This window comes from Crotalus tigris, unplaced genomic scaffold (assembly GCF_016545835.1).
Source record: "Crotalus tigris isolate CLP2741 ecotype Arizona unplaced genomic scaffold, ASM1654583v1 scf7180000017754.2947050, whole genome shotgun sequence".
NCBI classification, from domain to species: domain Eukaryota; kingdom Metazoa; phylum Chordata; class Lepidosauria; order Squamata; family Viperidae; genus Crotalus; species Crotalus tigris.
In genome coordinates, this window is record NW_024096616.1 from 1936558 (window position 1) to 1953293 (window position 16736).

Here is a 16736-nt window from a genome sequence, read left to right on the forward strand (position 1 = left end):
TCTTGCGTAATCTCTTTCTTTCTCTCTCTCCCCCTCTTCCCCCCCCCACACAACACATATTATTTGCTCCAGCCTTTATGAATTAAGCATTCAGAACAACAAGCTGAAATTCCTTTTCAGAGGAACAAGTTAAAAAAATACTTCTTCAAATTTCATGTTTTGCTAATTGAAGGGACTCAAGATATATCACTCTGTTAGTTGCCCTTGCTCTTAATCATATGTGCGTACATTATTTCTTTCTCTTGTCTCCCCTCCTAGTCTCTTTTAACAGGGCTATCAGGTCCTCACAAGATCCAGGCATCCACTGTGGCAGCAAGTCCTCTGCTATCCAAACAGGGTTCTGGGAAAGTTAGTAGTCTGACTGCCAGTGCTGCTCAAGCAAAGTCTCCTTTGAAGCCAGCTCCTGCTGATAGCGCATCATCGACTGACAGCTCTTCAAGCGATAGCGAAGGTGAGGAAACAGGGTTGGCTTTGAAGGAACTGTTGGTACAGAAGACTAAAAGAAAGGCAGTTTTTAGGAATTATCTGTGTAATCCTGAACGGTTAAATTCTGGAACTATCTATATAGTCCCAACCCTCCACAGATTCATTTTCCAGAGGCAAATGGTCTCTTAAATCTCCCCCTTTTTCAAATCCAAAGGTATCCAATTATTTCAACTGGGTGAAGATTTTCTGGATCAAGAAAGGATCCTGCTACATTTGTTTTTCTCCAAAGCTCAGTATATTTTGAAGGATTTTTTTTATTATTATTATTATTAAGTTGGAGGGGGTTTGGAGATCATCTAGTCCAACCCCCTGCTCAGGCAGGAAACCCTATACCATTTCGGACAAATGGCTTTCTGAGATTTGTCCTGTGCAGAGAAATTGAATGAAAAATGGTTGAAAATTTGTGATCTTATTATATAGTGGGCTTGGTGATTCTTTCTAAATGAAGATAAATTTTCTGTAATTGGGTTGCCTGGATGATGATGATTATGATTGATGTATTATTTTTATTTATTTGTATCCCACCTTTATTATTTTCACAAATAATTCAAGGTGATGAAAACATTCAACACACTTTCCTCTTCCTATTCTCCCCACAACAACAATGCTGTGAGATGAGTTGGGCTGAGAGAGAGTGATTGGCCCAAAGTCACCCAGCTGGCTTTCCTGGATGGGGAGGCAGGTCTCACGGTCTCCTGCTTTCTAGCCTGCTGCCTTAACCACTAGACCAAACTGTCTGGTGGCTATGTGGAGCATCTGAGACTGGGGAATGTATAATTCTTAATGTAATGCAACATTTTTCAAATTGTTAGTCTAAATTTTAAGCCAAAATTCTGAGATAAAACTCTTTTAATATGTAGGGAAAAGTTGTCCTGATAAAATTCATTTTTTCTTTTAATTGGACAGATTAGAATAGAAATACATCTAGCTAGGTGTAATTGTAAAACACAGTTCTGTAAATTAGAAAGTATCTGCCTTTCCTAAAAGTTAATTAGGCTAAGCCTTTCCCCAGGTTTTCTTCCAAATGTGTCACATCTGCAACTTCTGGAATTCCCAGGTGGCCTTAACAAGTGCTTTAGATTGTTTCCCTTGAACAGAGCCTAGAGCAGGGGTAGGCAACCTTGGCTATTTTATGACTTATGGACTTCAATACCCAGAATTCCTGAACCAGCCATGCTGACTCAGGAATTCTGGGAGTTGAAGTCCACAAAGTCTACACATCTTAAAGCTGCAAAGGATGAGAAATACTGTCCTAAAAAAATCGTCAGTTGTCTAATACTGTACTTTTATTGCTGAACTTATTTAATACAGTGTTGAGCTTAGATAAGATAACCTTTATTGTCATTTTTTTACTGTGGGCACAATGGCACACATCAAAAATGAAATTTAGTTGCCCGCTCTCAAAGTGAAACACATAGATGACACATACCTATACATACTATGAACAACATATGTATAGACCCACACCCTTACATATACGTAGCAAATAAATATTAAATATTGTCCATCTTGACATCTTGATGGTGTTGTATGAGGCAACTGGCTGTCCAGATTGTGTTATAATTATATTTCTGATAGTCCAAATCAATGTGACAAGGTTCCAAGTTGCATAACATTAATATACAAAAGATATCTCATACCTGCACTAAAATGTCTAAGACACATGTGGGCAACTTCCAGTCAATAAAAATTAGTTTATTTCCTTTCTTCAATTTGGGGGTTTGGCTTTGAGGTGATGAAGGAATTAGCGATGTGATGAGGTAGGGTTAAATTTGGGACCCTTGAGAAGTGTTTAGAATCATGTTTTCCTACTCAAAATGATTATTAGCCCGCTACAGATCTAATGCATCCGTTTTGAGCCTCTGTTCTTTTTCTTTAATGCCTAGTGCTCAAAATCACCAATTTGCCACCAAGTGTTGGTGCAGCCATTTATGGACAAGGAAGATCTGGAAAAATTAATCCAGGGGAGCTACATTCCTCCATAGGGCACAGGCTATCCATCCCTGATCTGATTCTATGATGGGTATCCTAAATGAAGGTGTAGGATGGCTCATGTCCAAATTCATTTGGCCATCTTTAAATGGCTCATCACAATCCTAGTATCTAAAATGCGAATTTTGATTCTGCTGACCGTATCACCTGGTTCATTCATGTCTGAAGAAAAGGAAAAATCCTGCCCTTCAGTCAAATGATTAAAATAAGGGCCTCCCTCACTGAGAGTTTCCATCTACTGGATACCCTTCAAAATATGCCAAAACTATTTTTCTACTGTGTGCCCAAAGAAGGCCTGAAGGGAATAAGGTTTTGCAGATTAGTCCCAGGAATGCTCGCAGATAGAATAGTTACCATATTTATATGTCAGATTCCCCTTTCCTTTGCTGCCTGCTTAAATTATTCCCTAGCTTGTAAATGGAGGTGGCTGTGAAAGCTTGACCAAAAACAAAACCAAAAACAGACCCACAGTCCAAAGGTCTAGACCAGTAGTTCTCAACCTGTGGGTCGGGACCCCATTTGGGGTCGAACGACCATTTCACGGGGGTCGCCAAACAACGCAGTCCACCATTTTTTCCCAGTTTTCCTTAGCTGTGCTACTCCCTTTTATTCTATTGGCTTTTGAAAGTCAATAGAATAGACTCTCTTGAATAGAGTCTAATTCTATTGGCTTTCAAAAGCCAATAGGAATTGTCCAGGCTGTCTCTGCCCTGCTGAGCCCGCCAAAAGTCCCATTCTGCAAATGGTGCTGCACCAGTTGAGTAGTCCTCGACTTACGACTGGTTGAGGGTCGCGGCATTAAAAAGGTTGAGAACCACTGGTCTAGACCGTGCAAAAAGAGGAAGATCAATGGGCTGCCCAGAAGTGTTGTTGAAATGGGTCCCTTTTTGGTTTTCTAGCAGCACTGGGGAAGCATGTTAATGCTGAGCTGAATTCTTCCTGTTTTGGGACCATTTGACTTATCAACAATAAAGAGTCTTGTGACAGCTTAAAAGCTAATCATCAAAAAGCTAATCGTTTGGTACATGAAGCTTAACAGATACTTTTACATGGGGCATATTTGAACATGTGCATAGGCGCGCTGCAGAAATCTTCTCCTTAAGATAACATTGACTTGATTCCCTCTTTTAAAAAAAAAAAAAATTAAAATCCAATCCCATACTTCCCAGCCATGAGCCAGGTTGCCTGGTAATTTTAAGACAAACATATCTGGAAAGCGTTAAGTGGGGAAATGGCATTTAAAATAATTGTACAGCCAGAAGACAGACTCCTGTAGCTGAGAATTTCCTGGAGCAAGAAGAAATGGGAACGTAGCCATGACTGAGTAAACCCTTGGATTGTAGCATGCTCAGTCAGCAGCTACGAAGCAGCCGAGCATGGGGAAGCTTTTATAGCTTATGAGCACAGGCCATTTCTTTCAATATCATTTATTCATAGTAATTCATATATTTTGATGCTGAGTTGGAATAACGTACCCATAAATTGGCAATACTAGTCTATAGGGGTCAGGTTCTTAATAGTGGCTTAAGTGTAAAAATTAATTCTTTTCCACAGAGATCACCTCGTTGCCGTCTTCTGGAAAGGACACAGCGGCTGCTAAGGGAAAGAGGCCAGGGAAACGAGGACTGGAGAGCACCAGCTCCAAGCCTCTCCCAGCAAAGAAAGCTGCTGCAAAAGCTCAGAGCAATGGCCAAGCCCAAGAGGCCTCTGCGGCACCGTTGCCAGAATCACTTGCTCCATCGTTCAAAGCTCTCCCTGGGAACAAGGAACAAGGAGGGATCCAAGAAGGTGCCCGGGCTAACCCTGTGGCAAAGGCCAAGACAACCAAAACTGGAAAGAAAGAGAAGCCATCCAAGAAACGGAAACTGGCCGATGGGGACACTGGCCCTGGGGTTTCAAAGGGCAAGAAGCTTAAAATGCAGAGCGAGGAAGAGATGCCGGTAAAGAAGAAGAAAAAGAAGAAGAAATCCAAGTCTTCAGACAGCATCAAGTCAACAAAGAAAAAAGACAGCAAAGAAAAGAAGTCTGATAAAAGTGAGAATCCCATCCCTACTCCAACAAAGCTGGGTGCTAATTAATGTTCCTGGCCTTTTTTTTTTCTTTTTTCATTATTTAGTGCAGTGTTTCCCAAACTTGACAATTTTAAGGCATGTGGACTTCAACTCCCAGAATGCTGGCTGTGGAATTCTGGGAGTTGAAGTCCACATGCCTTAAAATTGTCAAGTTTGGGAAACACTGATTTAGTGCATTCTGCTGCCCCCATGTGGTAAAGAAGTATTGCTTACCAATAAGCAGTGGTTACCAATTCATTTGTGTTGGTAAAGGGCAGGGGTCTTCAAACTTGGCCCTTTTATGACTTGTGGGTGTCAACTCCCAGAATTCCTCAGCCAAGTCCACATGTCATAAAAGGGCCAAGTTTGAAGACCCCTGGTAAAGGGAGTAGTGGGAAAAGGTTTATTCAGTATATGCAACCAGTGGTGGGATTCAGCCAGTTCGCATCAGTTCAGCAGAACCGGTAGCTAATATTTTGTTGCCCAGGCCAAGAATGGAGTTCCGGAAGCAGCATCCACACAGAGAACCGGTTGTTCACATATTTGAATCCCACCACTGTATGCAACCCTAGCACTCTGATGTCCCCACCTTATACTTGTGGAAAGAAGCTATCCTAACGTGCCTCTTGGTTGCAATCCAAAGAAAAATAATTAAGTGAAAAGGATAGGCAAGAAGGCTTGTTAGAAGGTATATTTAGGTCTGTTTTTTAACATTCTTCTGCTTCCTGTTGTTTTTTTTCCAGCCACTTCCTTCCTCATTGTATGGGCTTACTCTGCTTTAACTACTTCCCCTTTTCTGTGATGCCCTCAGTCCTTTTTTGAGCCCCAGGATCTGAACTGATTGCAAATTATCTAATCCCACCCTGATCCTTCCTTTTTGTTCTGTCCAGGATTGGTTCAGAACATTTGGATGTACCACTTAATACAGTGGTGGCTGTGGAATTCTGGGAGTTGAAGTCCACATGCCTTAAAATTGTCAAGGTTGAGAAACACTGACTTAATATGTTTTCCTTGAAGTGTGATGTTACACTGACCTACTTTGTGATTGCTCTGTAATGTCCCTTATTTTTATCATAGGCACTTTTGTGTGAGCACATGCCTTCACGGCAATTCAAGTAGTCGGCCTAGTGTCTGCAGTGTTCTTGGCAAAGTGTCCCAGAAGTGGTGTGCCATTGCCTCCTTCTTGGGACTGAGAGAAAGTGACTGGCCCAAGTTCACCCAGATGGCTTTGTGCCTAAGACAGAACTAGAACTCTCCTGTTTTCTATCCTGGTGCCTTAACCCTAGACCAAACTGGCTCTCTTATTTTAGAGGTGATTTTTTTTTAAATAGAAGAACAGAGTTTAAATCAACACAGAACTAAAGTTAAAAACAAGCTTAACCAGCTGCTTTTACTTTATCCCCATATTAATTAGCCCACCAGTTTAGTTTTCCTCTGGCACCATCCCAAACAAGCAGTCCTTTGGTTTTGGATTTGTTCAAAACCCCTGAATAAAACGTCCCTCAGTGTTCCCAGCTGGAGCAGTGCTTTTGGTAGAATGCTTCTATTTTATGAAGTGGAGGTATTATAGCCCTTCCCCATATTTCAGAAGAAAAGCACATGCTGGCCTGGGTGCAAAATACAACCCTCCGGTGTTTAACCTGTTTTGATATATGATTACCAATGATTCCTTTCCGATTTTCTGGCTAGAATAGATGGAGGAGGCGGAAGAGCCCAGCTAGGATATGTCTTAGGAAATGGCTTCCCGTTGCTGCATGGCTTTAAAGGTGAAATGGAGGCAGCTTTCCCACTCAGGCATATGCTGACAGCTTTCACAGATAGAGCAGAAAAGGATGCTTCAGATACAAAGGCTGCTAAATGGTCACGTTCAGCAGTAGCTGAATAAATCATGAATATCATTGTAGATGAGTCAGTCTTAAGAAGGCTTCCTTTGGAGAGCTGCTACAAACACTAAGAGAGAGGGAGTTGCTGGAGCACCATTAATCTTGCTATTCAAAGAGCAGCTCTGTCGTTCCTGCTGAGACATTAGAGTTTCCTGCCGAATTCCCAAACAGAAATGGTCACAGGCCTCCTCTAGCAACTGGAGAACAAGAAGGAAAGAGGCTCTTGTATGGAGACTTCAATTTTCCTGATCTTACCCTCTCTGTTGAGGGAGGAAGAAAAAAATCTCCACGCTCTGCTTCACTTGACTAATGTGCACAAGAATAGACTATAATGCTTTAGAAATGTACATGTAAAACAAGGGGGTAGAACCTATTTATCATGTACAAAAATCACTCAGCTATTCTACTCTGTGTACATATTGTCCTCTTTTAGATTTTCTGGTTTTTATCCTATTTTTGCCAGGGTCTCCTGTGAATCTGAGTAAACAGATATATAGAGAGAGATATAGATATAAACATATAAAAAGATCGAATGCAGAAATAGCATTGACGTTTGGTGCTTGTTTCATTTACTGTACTTCAGAAACAAAGTGACCCAACATGCAAATAATTGCTGTCTTAGATTCAGCAACTGTTGTGCCCTTTTTGTAATTGGCAATGAGTCTCTAACATTGTTGTGTGAGAATTCTGGGTTATTTCTCCACGGCATATTGCTCATTCCATAATCCTGCACAACATTTCCAGGGGGGTTTAGATCTGGACTTTGGCTTGACCATTCCAAAATATTGAATTTATCCTCCTCCTTCCATTATATTGTAAACTTCCTTGTAAGTTTGTACCTTTGGGATCATTGTTTTGATTTCAGCTTCAACTAACGGAATAGTTAGGTGATATTATCCGGTAAAATTCATACATCCTTCAATGATGGCAAATCATCCAGGTCTTGAGACAAAAAAAAACACCTGCCAACACATGACATTGTCATCTCCATATTTAATAGTTGGTATGAGGTTCTTATTTTGGAAAACGATATTTGGTTTCCTGTTACCCATTTTTGCTTCATCTGTTGATAGAACATTTCTGTGGAAGACAAAGTATATTTTGGCTAATCTGAGGTGACCAATCATTGTTCTTTCTCAGCAGTGGCTTTGACTTGTTACTCTCCAGTTAATCCCATTTTTACCAGTGTTTTTTTGATGGAGTCATCAGCAGGGATCTGGAAAATCATAGAGGTTCTTTTGCAATTCTTTATGACTCCCTGGATCAGTGGTTCTCAACCTGTGGGTCGGGACCCCATTTGGGGTCGAATGACCATTTCACGGGGGTCGCCAAACAAGGCTGTCTGCCATTTTTCCCCCTTTTCTTTGGCCACACCCCTGACACCCGGTGATGTATAAGTGGTTGGGGGTCACCACAACATGGGGAACTGTATTATGGGGTCGCGGCATTAGAAAGGTTGAGAACCACTGCCCTGGATGAATTTATGCTGCACTGTTTTGATGTCACTGTTATGATGTCACTGTTTTGATGTCATCTCATCTTGGGAAGATTCACTATTGTCCCAGATCTCCAATTCAAAATTAAGTCTGTGGAGAAACCTTAATCGATTTGTAATTGTTCTCAGACTGATAGGTTTTGACTTTTTTTTTTTTTTAAATGGAAGTCTTCAGAAATTTCTTTTGAGTAGGGCACGACATGCCCCTAAAATCTGTGTAGTAAGAGTACCAGAGTGTTATAGTTCGTGATTTATATTGGGCAGGGCTATCTCAAATTAATCTTGATTGTGTAATGATGCACTCGTACAACTGACCAAGTTGCTTTGAGTTGTTTTTACTGGGAATGAGGAATTACTTTTTCACATTGGAAAATGTTGGATGCTTGTTTATGAAACAAATGGAACAAATGTGATACCACTCTTTGGTGTTATGCATTCACTCAGACTCTATATATCAGTAAATACCATTCAGTGATGAAGGTATGCAAATCTCTTAGAGGGAACATTTTTTTTTCAAAACATTTTCTGTGTGTTACAGTTCAGTATAGCTTATATACTTAATATTTTTGCCTTCTGATTTGAACTGTTTTTGGCATAAGTTTCTAATTGAAAGCAGACTGAGCCACAAGTTTTGTTGTAGTTGTCTACCAGCTAAAATAACAGAGATTTCATATTTCAAGTACATTCTGTATGTATACTTAATTGCATTGCTGACTGTCACATTGGCTAGCAATACAAGGCAGCCACACTCAACAAAATTATGCCTATCCTGGTAGATTCTTCCTACCTGTTGATAAAGTTGTTTGCTTTTTCTGTTGGAAGTTGCCTTGAAGCCATAGAGATGAATACTGTTTTTTTTACTGTCCTCAGTTAACATGGTGCAAACTTGTTAGTCAACAGATCTGAAGTTGGGAAAGCTCCTTTAGATCTAACTCGTCCACAGCTCTCATTTGGGACCCCCGTTCTTAAGCAAATATCGCTCATAAGGGGGGGGGGGAATGTCTTCTAGATGACCTCTCATTTTTAGAAATCCCCAAACTAGATGTATCTCTATGCTTAATTTTGACCTGTATTTGATCAGGGCTTTTAGGATATGGTTCTTATACTTAAAATGCTGTTGTTAAGTTGTACGAAACCTCCAAGATGTATAAGCCTGGCAAACCTTCCTCTGCTAGCTACTGTGACTAAATAGTACCCCTTCTTCTTATTGGTGGCTTCTAATTTGAAAGGCTAATTACAAGTGCCACACTCAGTTTCTCCTCTACTCTTTTGTGGTCCTTTGTCCAAACTAGCATCACTGTGTCTTTCAAGGAGATTCTAGTCTAAATCAGCAGTATTGGTCTCTCCTGTCAATGAATTCTCTGAAAATCTCACTGACCTTAAAAGTCAGAATATATCTATAGAAGTGGGAACCTAAACATGAGTTAACAATGTTCTTTTTCTCTCCAGAGTCCTAACCTAGCACTATCTCTATCATTCTATTTTTACTTTTGGAGGCTTCCACCTTTCATTGCCAGTATCATGATTTATAAAATCTCTCTCCATCACTCAGGGGGGAGGGGAGGAGTTTGTTGTACAGCAGTCATAGCAACCTGCCTTTGACCATGCTGGCAAGGACTTTAGGGAACTAGGTTCAACATATTCGGAGGGTGACAGTTTAGGAAAGGGTGGATTAGGATTTTTTTATTCAGGATTTTTAAAGTAACAGCCATACTGTCTCTTCCATTATTTGAAGTCACTCTAGAATGAGTGTATAATACATAGTGAACTCAACTACAAATAAATTGCCAAATTAGACTTTAGATGCTGAAAATATTAAATTATCAGAGGAGCACCATCTTATTTCCATTAATGGAGCAATCTCTGTAGTTATTACCTTAAAACTAGGAAAAAAGCCAGGGAGCTGCAAATGGTCAGCTGGTGTATGCTCTGCATTAGTCTTATGTGTCCAGATAGTGAAGCAGATTTAGTTTTACCCTGGCTATGCATAATAAATAATAATAATAATGTTGGAAGGGATCTTGGCGGTCATCTAGTCCAACCCCCCTGCTCAGGCAGGAAACGCTATACCATTTTAGACAAATGGCTGTCCAGTCTCTTCTTAAAGACTTCCAGTGTTGGAGCATTCACAGCTTCTGGAGGCAGATTGTTCTACTGGTTAATTGTTCTAACTGTCAGGAAGTTTTTCCTTAGTTCTAGGTTGCTTCTCTCTTTGGTTAGTTTCCATCCATTGCTTCTTGTCCTGTCTTCAGGTGCTTTGGAGAATAACTTGACCACATGGTATTGTGTTTGGGTTTTAACAACTCTCTTAGTTAAATTCAGAGTTGAAAAAATGGTGTAGATCAGCGGTTCTCAACCTATGGGTCGCAACCCCATTTGGAGTCGATCGACCATTTCATGGGGGTCGCCAAGCAAGGCTGTCTGCCATTTTTTTCCCCTTTTCCGGCGGGTGCCTTACCTCCCTTGGGCTGGGCCAGCTGGTGGCCCAGCCGGTGGTCAGCCTGCTCCGTCTCTGCCGCTTGCCAGCTACGCCTCGGCCGGCGCAGGGGCGGCACCACGCATGGGTGGCGCTCCCAGGCAGGGAAAGTCCTCAACTTACAACCAGTTGGGTAGTCCTCGACTTACGACTGGTTTAGTCCTCGACTTATGACCGGTTTAGTCCTCAACTTACAACCGGTTGGGGGTCGCGGCATTAAAAAGGTTGAGAACCACTGGTGTAGATTATTGTTGGTTTTTCTGTGCGATGCCATGTATGTGAAGCTTGAACATTGACCAACCTTTAGAGTTACCTTTGTGTCCAAGAAACACTTGGGAATTAACCTCCTAGGAATTCATAAAAAACAACATGACTGCAGCCAAATTTACAAATGTGCCCATCTGTTTAGAAAAAAAAGGAAGGGATGATGGTGATAATAGCATCCTAATGTCAAAAGGGACCGATAAGGAGCATTATCACCAATTAGCCTTCTGGTAAATGGCTATTTTATAACCCCGATTCCCCAGAGCAGCTGTTCTTCTGGTATTATCCCAGGCTTGCTCTCAACATTCCAGATATGCTTGAATAAAGTTTGCAGTGTGAGGAGATAAAAACTGTTTTATTCCCCCACCCCACTCCTCCCCACTGCTTGTCCCTGTCAGCAAGCAATCACTAAAAGTTCTTGTGGGCTCTCTTCAGTTGCTTAATCCTGTCAAAGTTTCTTGCCATTCCTTATTCTACCCCTTATTTTTCTATCCTGGTAAGTGAGAAAATAAATACCTGAGACCTCATGCCTGGATTAAATCAGCAATAACACAATAAAACCTCATTTGAATGGTCTATTTGAGGAGAAGATTTTGAAGTACATTACTGAGGTAGTTTATAGGCAAATGGTATAAATTGCTCTGTAATGATTAAAAGAAGGAAAATTAATTTAACCACCTCATCTGGAATATTCATTTGCAGTGCATTTATCCCTTATTGGAAGTGGGGGGGGGGAAATCTCTGAATGCCAAGTAGTTCCATTGCTCTTGAAGTCTGCTAAATGCGGGTCTATTCAAATCAAGATATCTTTGCATATAATATTAGCAAAAAAAAATCCAAATGCAGTAAATAGGAGATTCTGGTGTAAATCTGGATGTCTGCAGAAAAACAACTGACAGTCCTAGATTTTTCTAGCATAGCCTCAGCACTCATTCATAATATGCAGGTTCTTAACATGTTGTAGTAATCATTTCCTTAAATGGCTTTGGAATCCAAGAAATAAAGTATCTTGGGGGATTTGGTACAACTGGTCCTGCATTTAAAATCATTCAAAACTGGAAATGTGCTTTTATTTGGCCCCAGAATGTTTTTGAAAGACGTAATCTGAATTGTTTACCCTGCACTGTTAAATGTCTTACAGAGAAAAAAAAGAGAAAAAATGTGGAGAGACCTGATGCAGATGGGTCACAGAAGAAAAAGAAGAAAAAGAAGGTAGGAAAAAATATTCTTGTTTTGAACTGTTTTGTGTGGTATATGTGTCTGATACAAATTAAACTTGTCTGGTGTTTAAATTAAATTGGGTAATTTGATGATCCTTAATCATCAAACAATACAGGATTGAGCAGAAGGAAAATCACCCCACTATTAACTGGTTTAGTTACAGTCCTGAGCAGGTACATATTGAATAGATCAGTAGACTTTGAGTAATTGTTCTCATCATTCTGTATTTATCTGACCCAGAGACATATATTTAGTTCACTGTGTAAATACAGCTACCTCTAGACTCATGACATTCTTTTTATGCTCCAAAATTGTTTTCAGAGCAGAGGTGCACAATTTGAGCCATACATGGCCCCCAGAAAACTCCCTTGTTATTAATGTGATAAAAGAGGAAAGTTATTAAATGGAAGAGTAATTCTCCTATGTATAAAAACAGTGCTTCTGGGAGACTTCCTTAGGGAAGAAGTACTTTAGCCCCTAGATAGTGGATTGGGTAATATATCCAAGGTGGGATATAGAAAGTCCCTCATTTGGAAATGCAAACAATTGCATAAATGACTCTCCTAATATAATCTAAAGGCTTACTTCTTCCAGAGTTAAGGATTGGAAGGGATTAAGCCAAATCAGAAAGGAAGTAATAGATTGTGTTGTTGTTTTTGTTATTTTAGAGCTCAAGAATTCTTTAATATGAAACATTCCATCTGTTCTCTTGCACGCAAGTTGGATAGGGCAAATTACTCTTGTTCAGCTTGTTTTGCTTAGCTTTTATCTACTCTCCAGAACCTTCAGAGAATGTATTTTCTCAAAGATAGTCTAATCTTTCCCCAGAAATATATCTTTGGTCAACACAAATGAAAGCCAAACTCTGCTTTTGAAACTGAGATCTTTTCCATTGAAGAATTGAGAAGATTCTGGGTGTTCCCCCCCCCTCCAGCACAGTCTGTATTTCTTAGCTCATTATTATCTCTGTGTGTTGTGTGTGAAAAGAACAAATTGAAATCATTTGCTTTGTGATTCTTTCAGAAAACCGACAACCTTCAAAAAGAGGCATGAACATGTAAGTATGCTGAGCCACCCCTGCAAAGTATATGTTAGATGCGTACTCCTTAATCTATTACCCTTCAGATGATAACTACCATCACCCTTGATTCTTTCCTGTGCTGAGTCAGAACAAGAGGAGCTGTAGGTATGTCAAGAGGTTATCAGACTAGGAAAGGCAGTTAGGTGAAACTGGGTTCAAAATGGGTGAATGGGAAAGGAATAGTTTTTCTTCCAAAATTTAACAATGATTTCCACTAGTTTGCCAGCAGCGCTTGGAAGAAAAAAAATAGAAATTGAACTCTTGCACAATAATTTTTCACGTTGTAATAAACTCAGGAAATCAGGTAACGGAATAACATAGTTGGAAGGGACTTTGGAGGTCTTTTAGTCCAATCTTCTGCTCAGGCAGGAAACCCTATCCCATTTCAGACAAGTGGTTGTCCAGTCGCTTCTTAAAAACTTCCAGTGTTGGAGCACTTTTGGAGGCAGGTTGTTCCACTGATTAATTGTTCTAACTGTCAGGACGTTTCTCCTTAGTTCTAGGTTGTTTCTCTCTTTGGTTAGTTTCCATCCCTTGCTTCTTGTCCTGCCTTCAGGTGCTTTGGAGAATAGCTTGACTCCCTCTTCCTTGTGGCAGCCCCTGAGATATTGGAACACTGATATCATTTCACCCCTAGTCCTTGTGAGAGGTGGGAATGTATTTAATATGCAGGAGCATATTAAGGAGCAAAGATAAAAAGTAAGATGGGATCAGCATTTTCATTTTGTTCTAAATTTGTTTGAAATGAGTCAATCTATTGTAGAGCCCACACAAATGTTTTCTGTTGTTTCCCCCTTTAAATGTCAAGGAATTGCATAACTAAAATTTGTCACAATCAAGGGGGTTTCTGGGAGAAAAACAAAGAAATTGGGAGCCATGCGTATCCTGGAGGTATATCTTCAAAATTAAGCATGGGAAATCATTAAATCATTACAATAATAGGGAGTTACTCTGGCTCAGGGTTGTATTGTGGAGTCCTTGCTATTCTTTGGGCTTGGTTGTTTGCTTGCAGACATTTCATTATCCATGTAGGTAACATCAGTGCCAGTAAATGTGGAGCTTGGTCCCTATTAATATAGAGCACCTTACACTGCCAGTTTCGGTGGGGGTGTGGTTTTCTCCTTGGTAGTTCCTTAATTAGGGTATTGTTTTCTGCTTGATTGTTTACCTGGTGTTAATCCCTGCTTATCTGGATAGGGGCTGCTGTGGAGAGGATGTGTTCTGATATTTTTATATCTTTCTTAGATTTGTTATTGTCTCCATTAAATGGTGTGTAAATACAATTTATTTCCATTAATGGTTGATTTGTCTGAATGCCAGGCTTCCAGGAATTCTCTAGCATTTTTTGACATGACTTGACTTGACTTGGTCTAGAATGCTCTCAGTTTCCCGGTTGAAACTATGGTTGAGTCTGTCCAAGTGTTGTGAAATTAAGGAAATTTTCATTGTGTTCATGAATGCGCTCTGCTAATCTCCTGCCTGTCTGCCCTACAAAGTGTCTGTTGTATTTAAGATATTTTGGAGGGCTTTAGCCGGTTTTTGTTGGCCAGACTGGGCAATCATCCAGGCTAGGAAGGCAGACAAAAATAATCCAAAGGAAGGCAATGGCTAACTTTCTTATTCATTCCCCAAAGAATAGCGTGTACACATATATATGAAAGCACCTTGAGTCAAAATTGATTGAAAGGAGAAGAAAGCACCGGCAAATTACTCCTGTGATGTTGTCAGAAAATCTGCATGTTTGTAATTATCGGAGTTGAGCTGACATTGATCTCAGTTTTACTTTTTCTATATTAGTTATTATGTTTACTGATTTATGGTTGTAATGTAGTGGGGTTTTAATTAATTTAACCAATGTCTTAGCATCATAGACATCGTGTTTACATTAGATAAATTGCATCTCTTCTCCGTCTGATGACTTCCAGGTATTTTTGACTTCTAATGTCCCATAATGCTTATCCATAATAGCCCATTAGAGCTTTGGTCCTATATTTGGAGGGCATTGGGCTGTTGTAAGTTGCATTACTGAATTCTCTGTACTCAGATCACCATAGCTTTGAACTTGAGAACCTACTGATTTCATCAAGTTCTACCTTTGCTACGTTTAGCTTTTCTTTCAAGATTTTCTGGTACCTTCCATTTTAGGTAAGTTCAATCAGAAATGAAAAAGAGAAGTCGTCTTTTCTGGATTTGCTGAATATTCAAATCTATTTGAAACTCTTCTTTTAACCACCTTACTTTTGAGAAGATCTATAAACTTTCTTCTTTCAGCCCAACATGATTGCCAAATTCTAAAGTAGAGCAATTAAAGGTTTTTTTAAAAAATTATAGGAATCCCACATAAGTGGGAACATAAGTTCTCCCACTTCACCACCACGGTGCTTTTCCTAATTTTGTCTTTTGTCTCCTCTCTGCAGTGGCTTTGTAATTCAACATGAAGAATGGTAGTATATTCATCAGAAAGGAATTATTCATTTATATTTTTTAAACAACAAAACCAAATGTCAGAGATTGAATTTAACTTATAACTATTTTTACTGATGACTTTTAAAGCTAAGAAACTGCTTCAAGTGACCTGGATATGGGCTTGGTAGAAGGATACAACTTGTACCATTGAGCAAAGTGATCTGGATGTCTGAAGAGATCTCAGAGGAGGCATGTGCAGAGACAAAAAGTTTGTTTTGTTTATTGAAGAATTTTTAAATTGCTGTTTCTCCTTCCTTTCTTCCCTTTCCTTGACACTTAAGAGTTATATTTTTAAAGTAACACCTCATCCCTTCCCTCCTGCTAATTTTTTTAAATCAACTTTTTATTTTCATTTTTAGGAAAGGACATCCTTTGTCTCTCTTTATGTCCAACATGTACAAAATTGTGTTGTCTCTGGATTGGCTTTCTGTCTCATCCTTCCTCTTTTTATTAATAAAAGATAAAAGATTTTGACTGGAAAAAGCAGATTTGTGTGTATAAAACCTAAAAAAGAGTACAGTCTTTCCACCACACCTGCACATTGCTGATGATTTGGCAAGCCTCTGTGAATTCATACTGAATATGCTCATGCATTTATGTTTGCCTTTTTAATTTTGAGACAGTCAGGTTCCCAGGCCTCAAATTTTCATAGGAAAGTTTATGGAATCTCACTCTGTATTCCTCTGATTGGTTAATATTTGATGGGACTAAGAATTGTTTTTGTATTCCTGAAGTTGAAACTCAAGTACTTTGGCCACCTAATGAGAAGGAAGGCCACCTAATGAGAAGGGCCTAATGCTGGGAAAGATTGAGGGCAATAGAAGAAGGGGACGACAGAGAATGAAGTGGCTGGATGGAGTCACCGAAGCAGTAGGCGTGAACTTAAATGGACTCCAGAAGATGGTAGAGGACAGGAAGGCCTGGAGGAATGTTGTCCATGGGGTTGCGATGGGTCGGACACAACTTTGCAACTAACAACAACATGGAAATGGTTCTTAGTCATCCAATCACCTCCGGAGTGCCTCTCCCGCTCTATCTCCATATAGATTTCCAACCTCATACTTTCTACAAGTGTCTTAAAAATGTCTGAAGAGTGGAATACTGGAAGCAAAGTGGTGTCTATTCAAAAGCAGCCAGGTTATGAATGAAGAGCATCTACATTCTGCACGAGAAGCAACTAGATTCTGCAATTTCTATAAAGGAATGCCTGTGTAGTTTTTTTCATACCCAACTCTTCTTTTTTTTCAATCCTGTCCTGTACTAGGAGTGATGCTTGATGGCATTGCAGCAATTTTGGTAGGAAATTCCAACCTGACTGTTC

General features: G+C 39.8%; 1 protein-coding gene across 4 annotated transcripts in view; it reads left to right on the top strand.

Moving 5' to 3' along the window:
• The window catches only part of TCOF1 (treacle ribosome biogenesis factor 1), a 52773-nt gene extending 36875 nt beyond the window's left edge, over positions 1 to 15898 (top strand). For all 4 annotated transcript variants that reach the window (XM_039340885.1, XM_039340886.1, XM_039340889.1 and 1 more), the window contains 5 exons: positions 259 to 451; positions 4033 to 4512; positions 11789 to 11859; positions 12892 to 12925; positions 15367 to 15898. In XM_039340885.1, the coding sequence (XP_039196819.1) occupies positions 259 to 451; positions 4033 to 4512; positions 11789 to 11859; positions 12892 to 12921 (774 nt within the window). In that variant the 3' untranslated portion in view covers positions 12922 to 12925; positions 15367 to 15898. The remainder of the gene's footprint in view (positions 1 to 258; positions 452 to 4032; positions 4513 to 11788; positions 11860 to 12891; positions 12926 to 15366) is intronic.
• Positions 15899 to 16736: the final 838 nt, after the last annotated feature.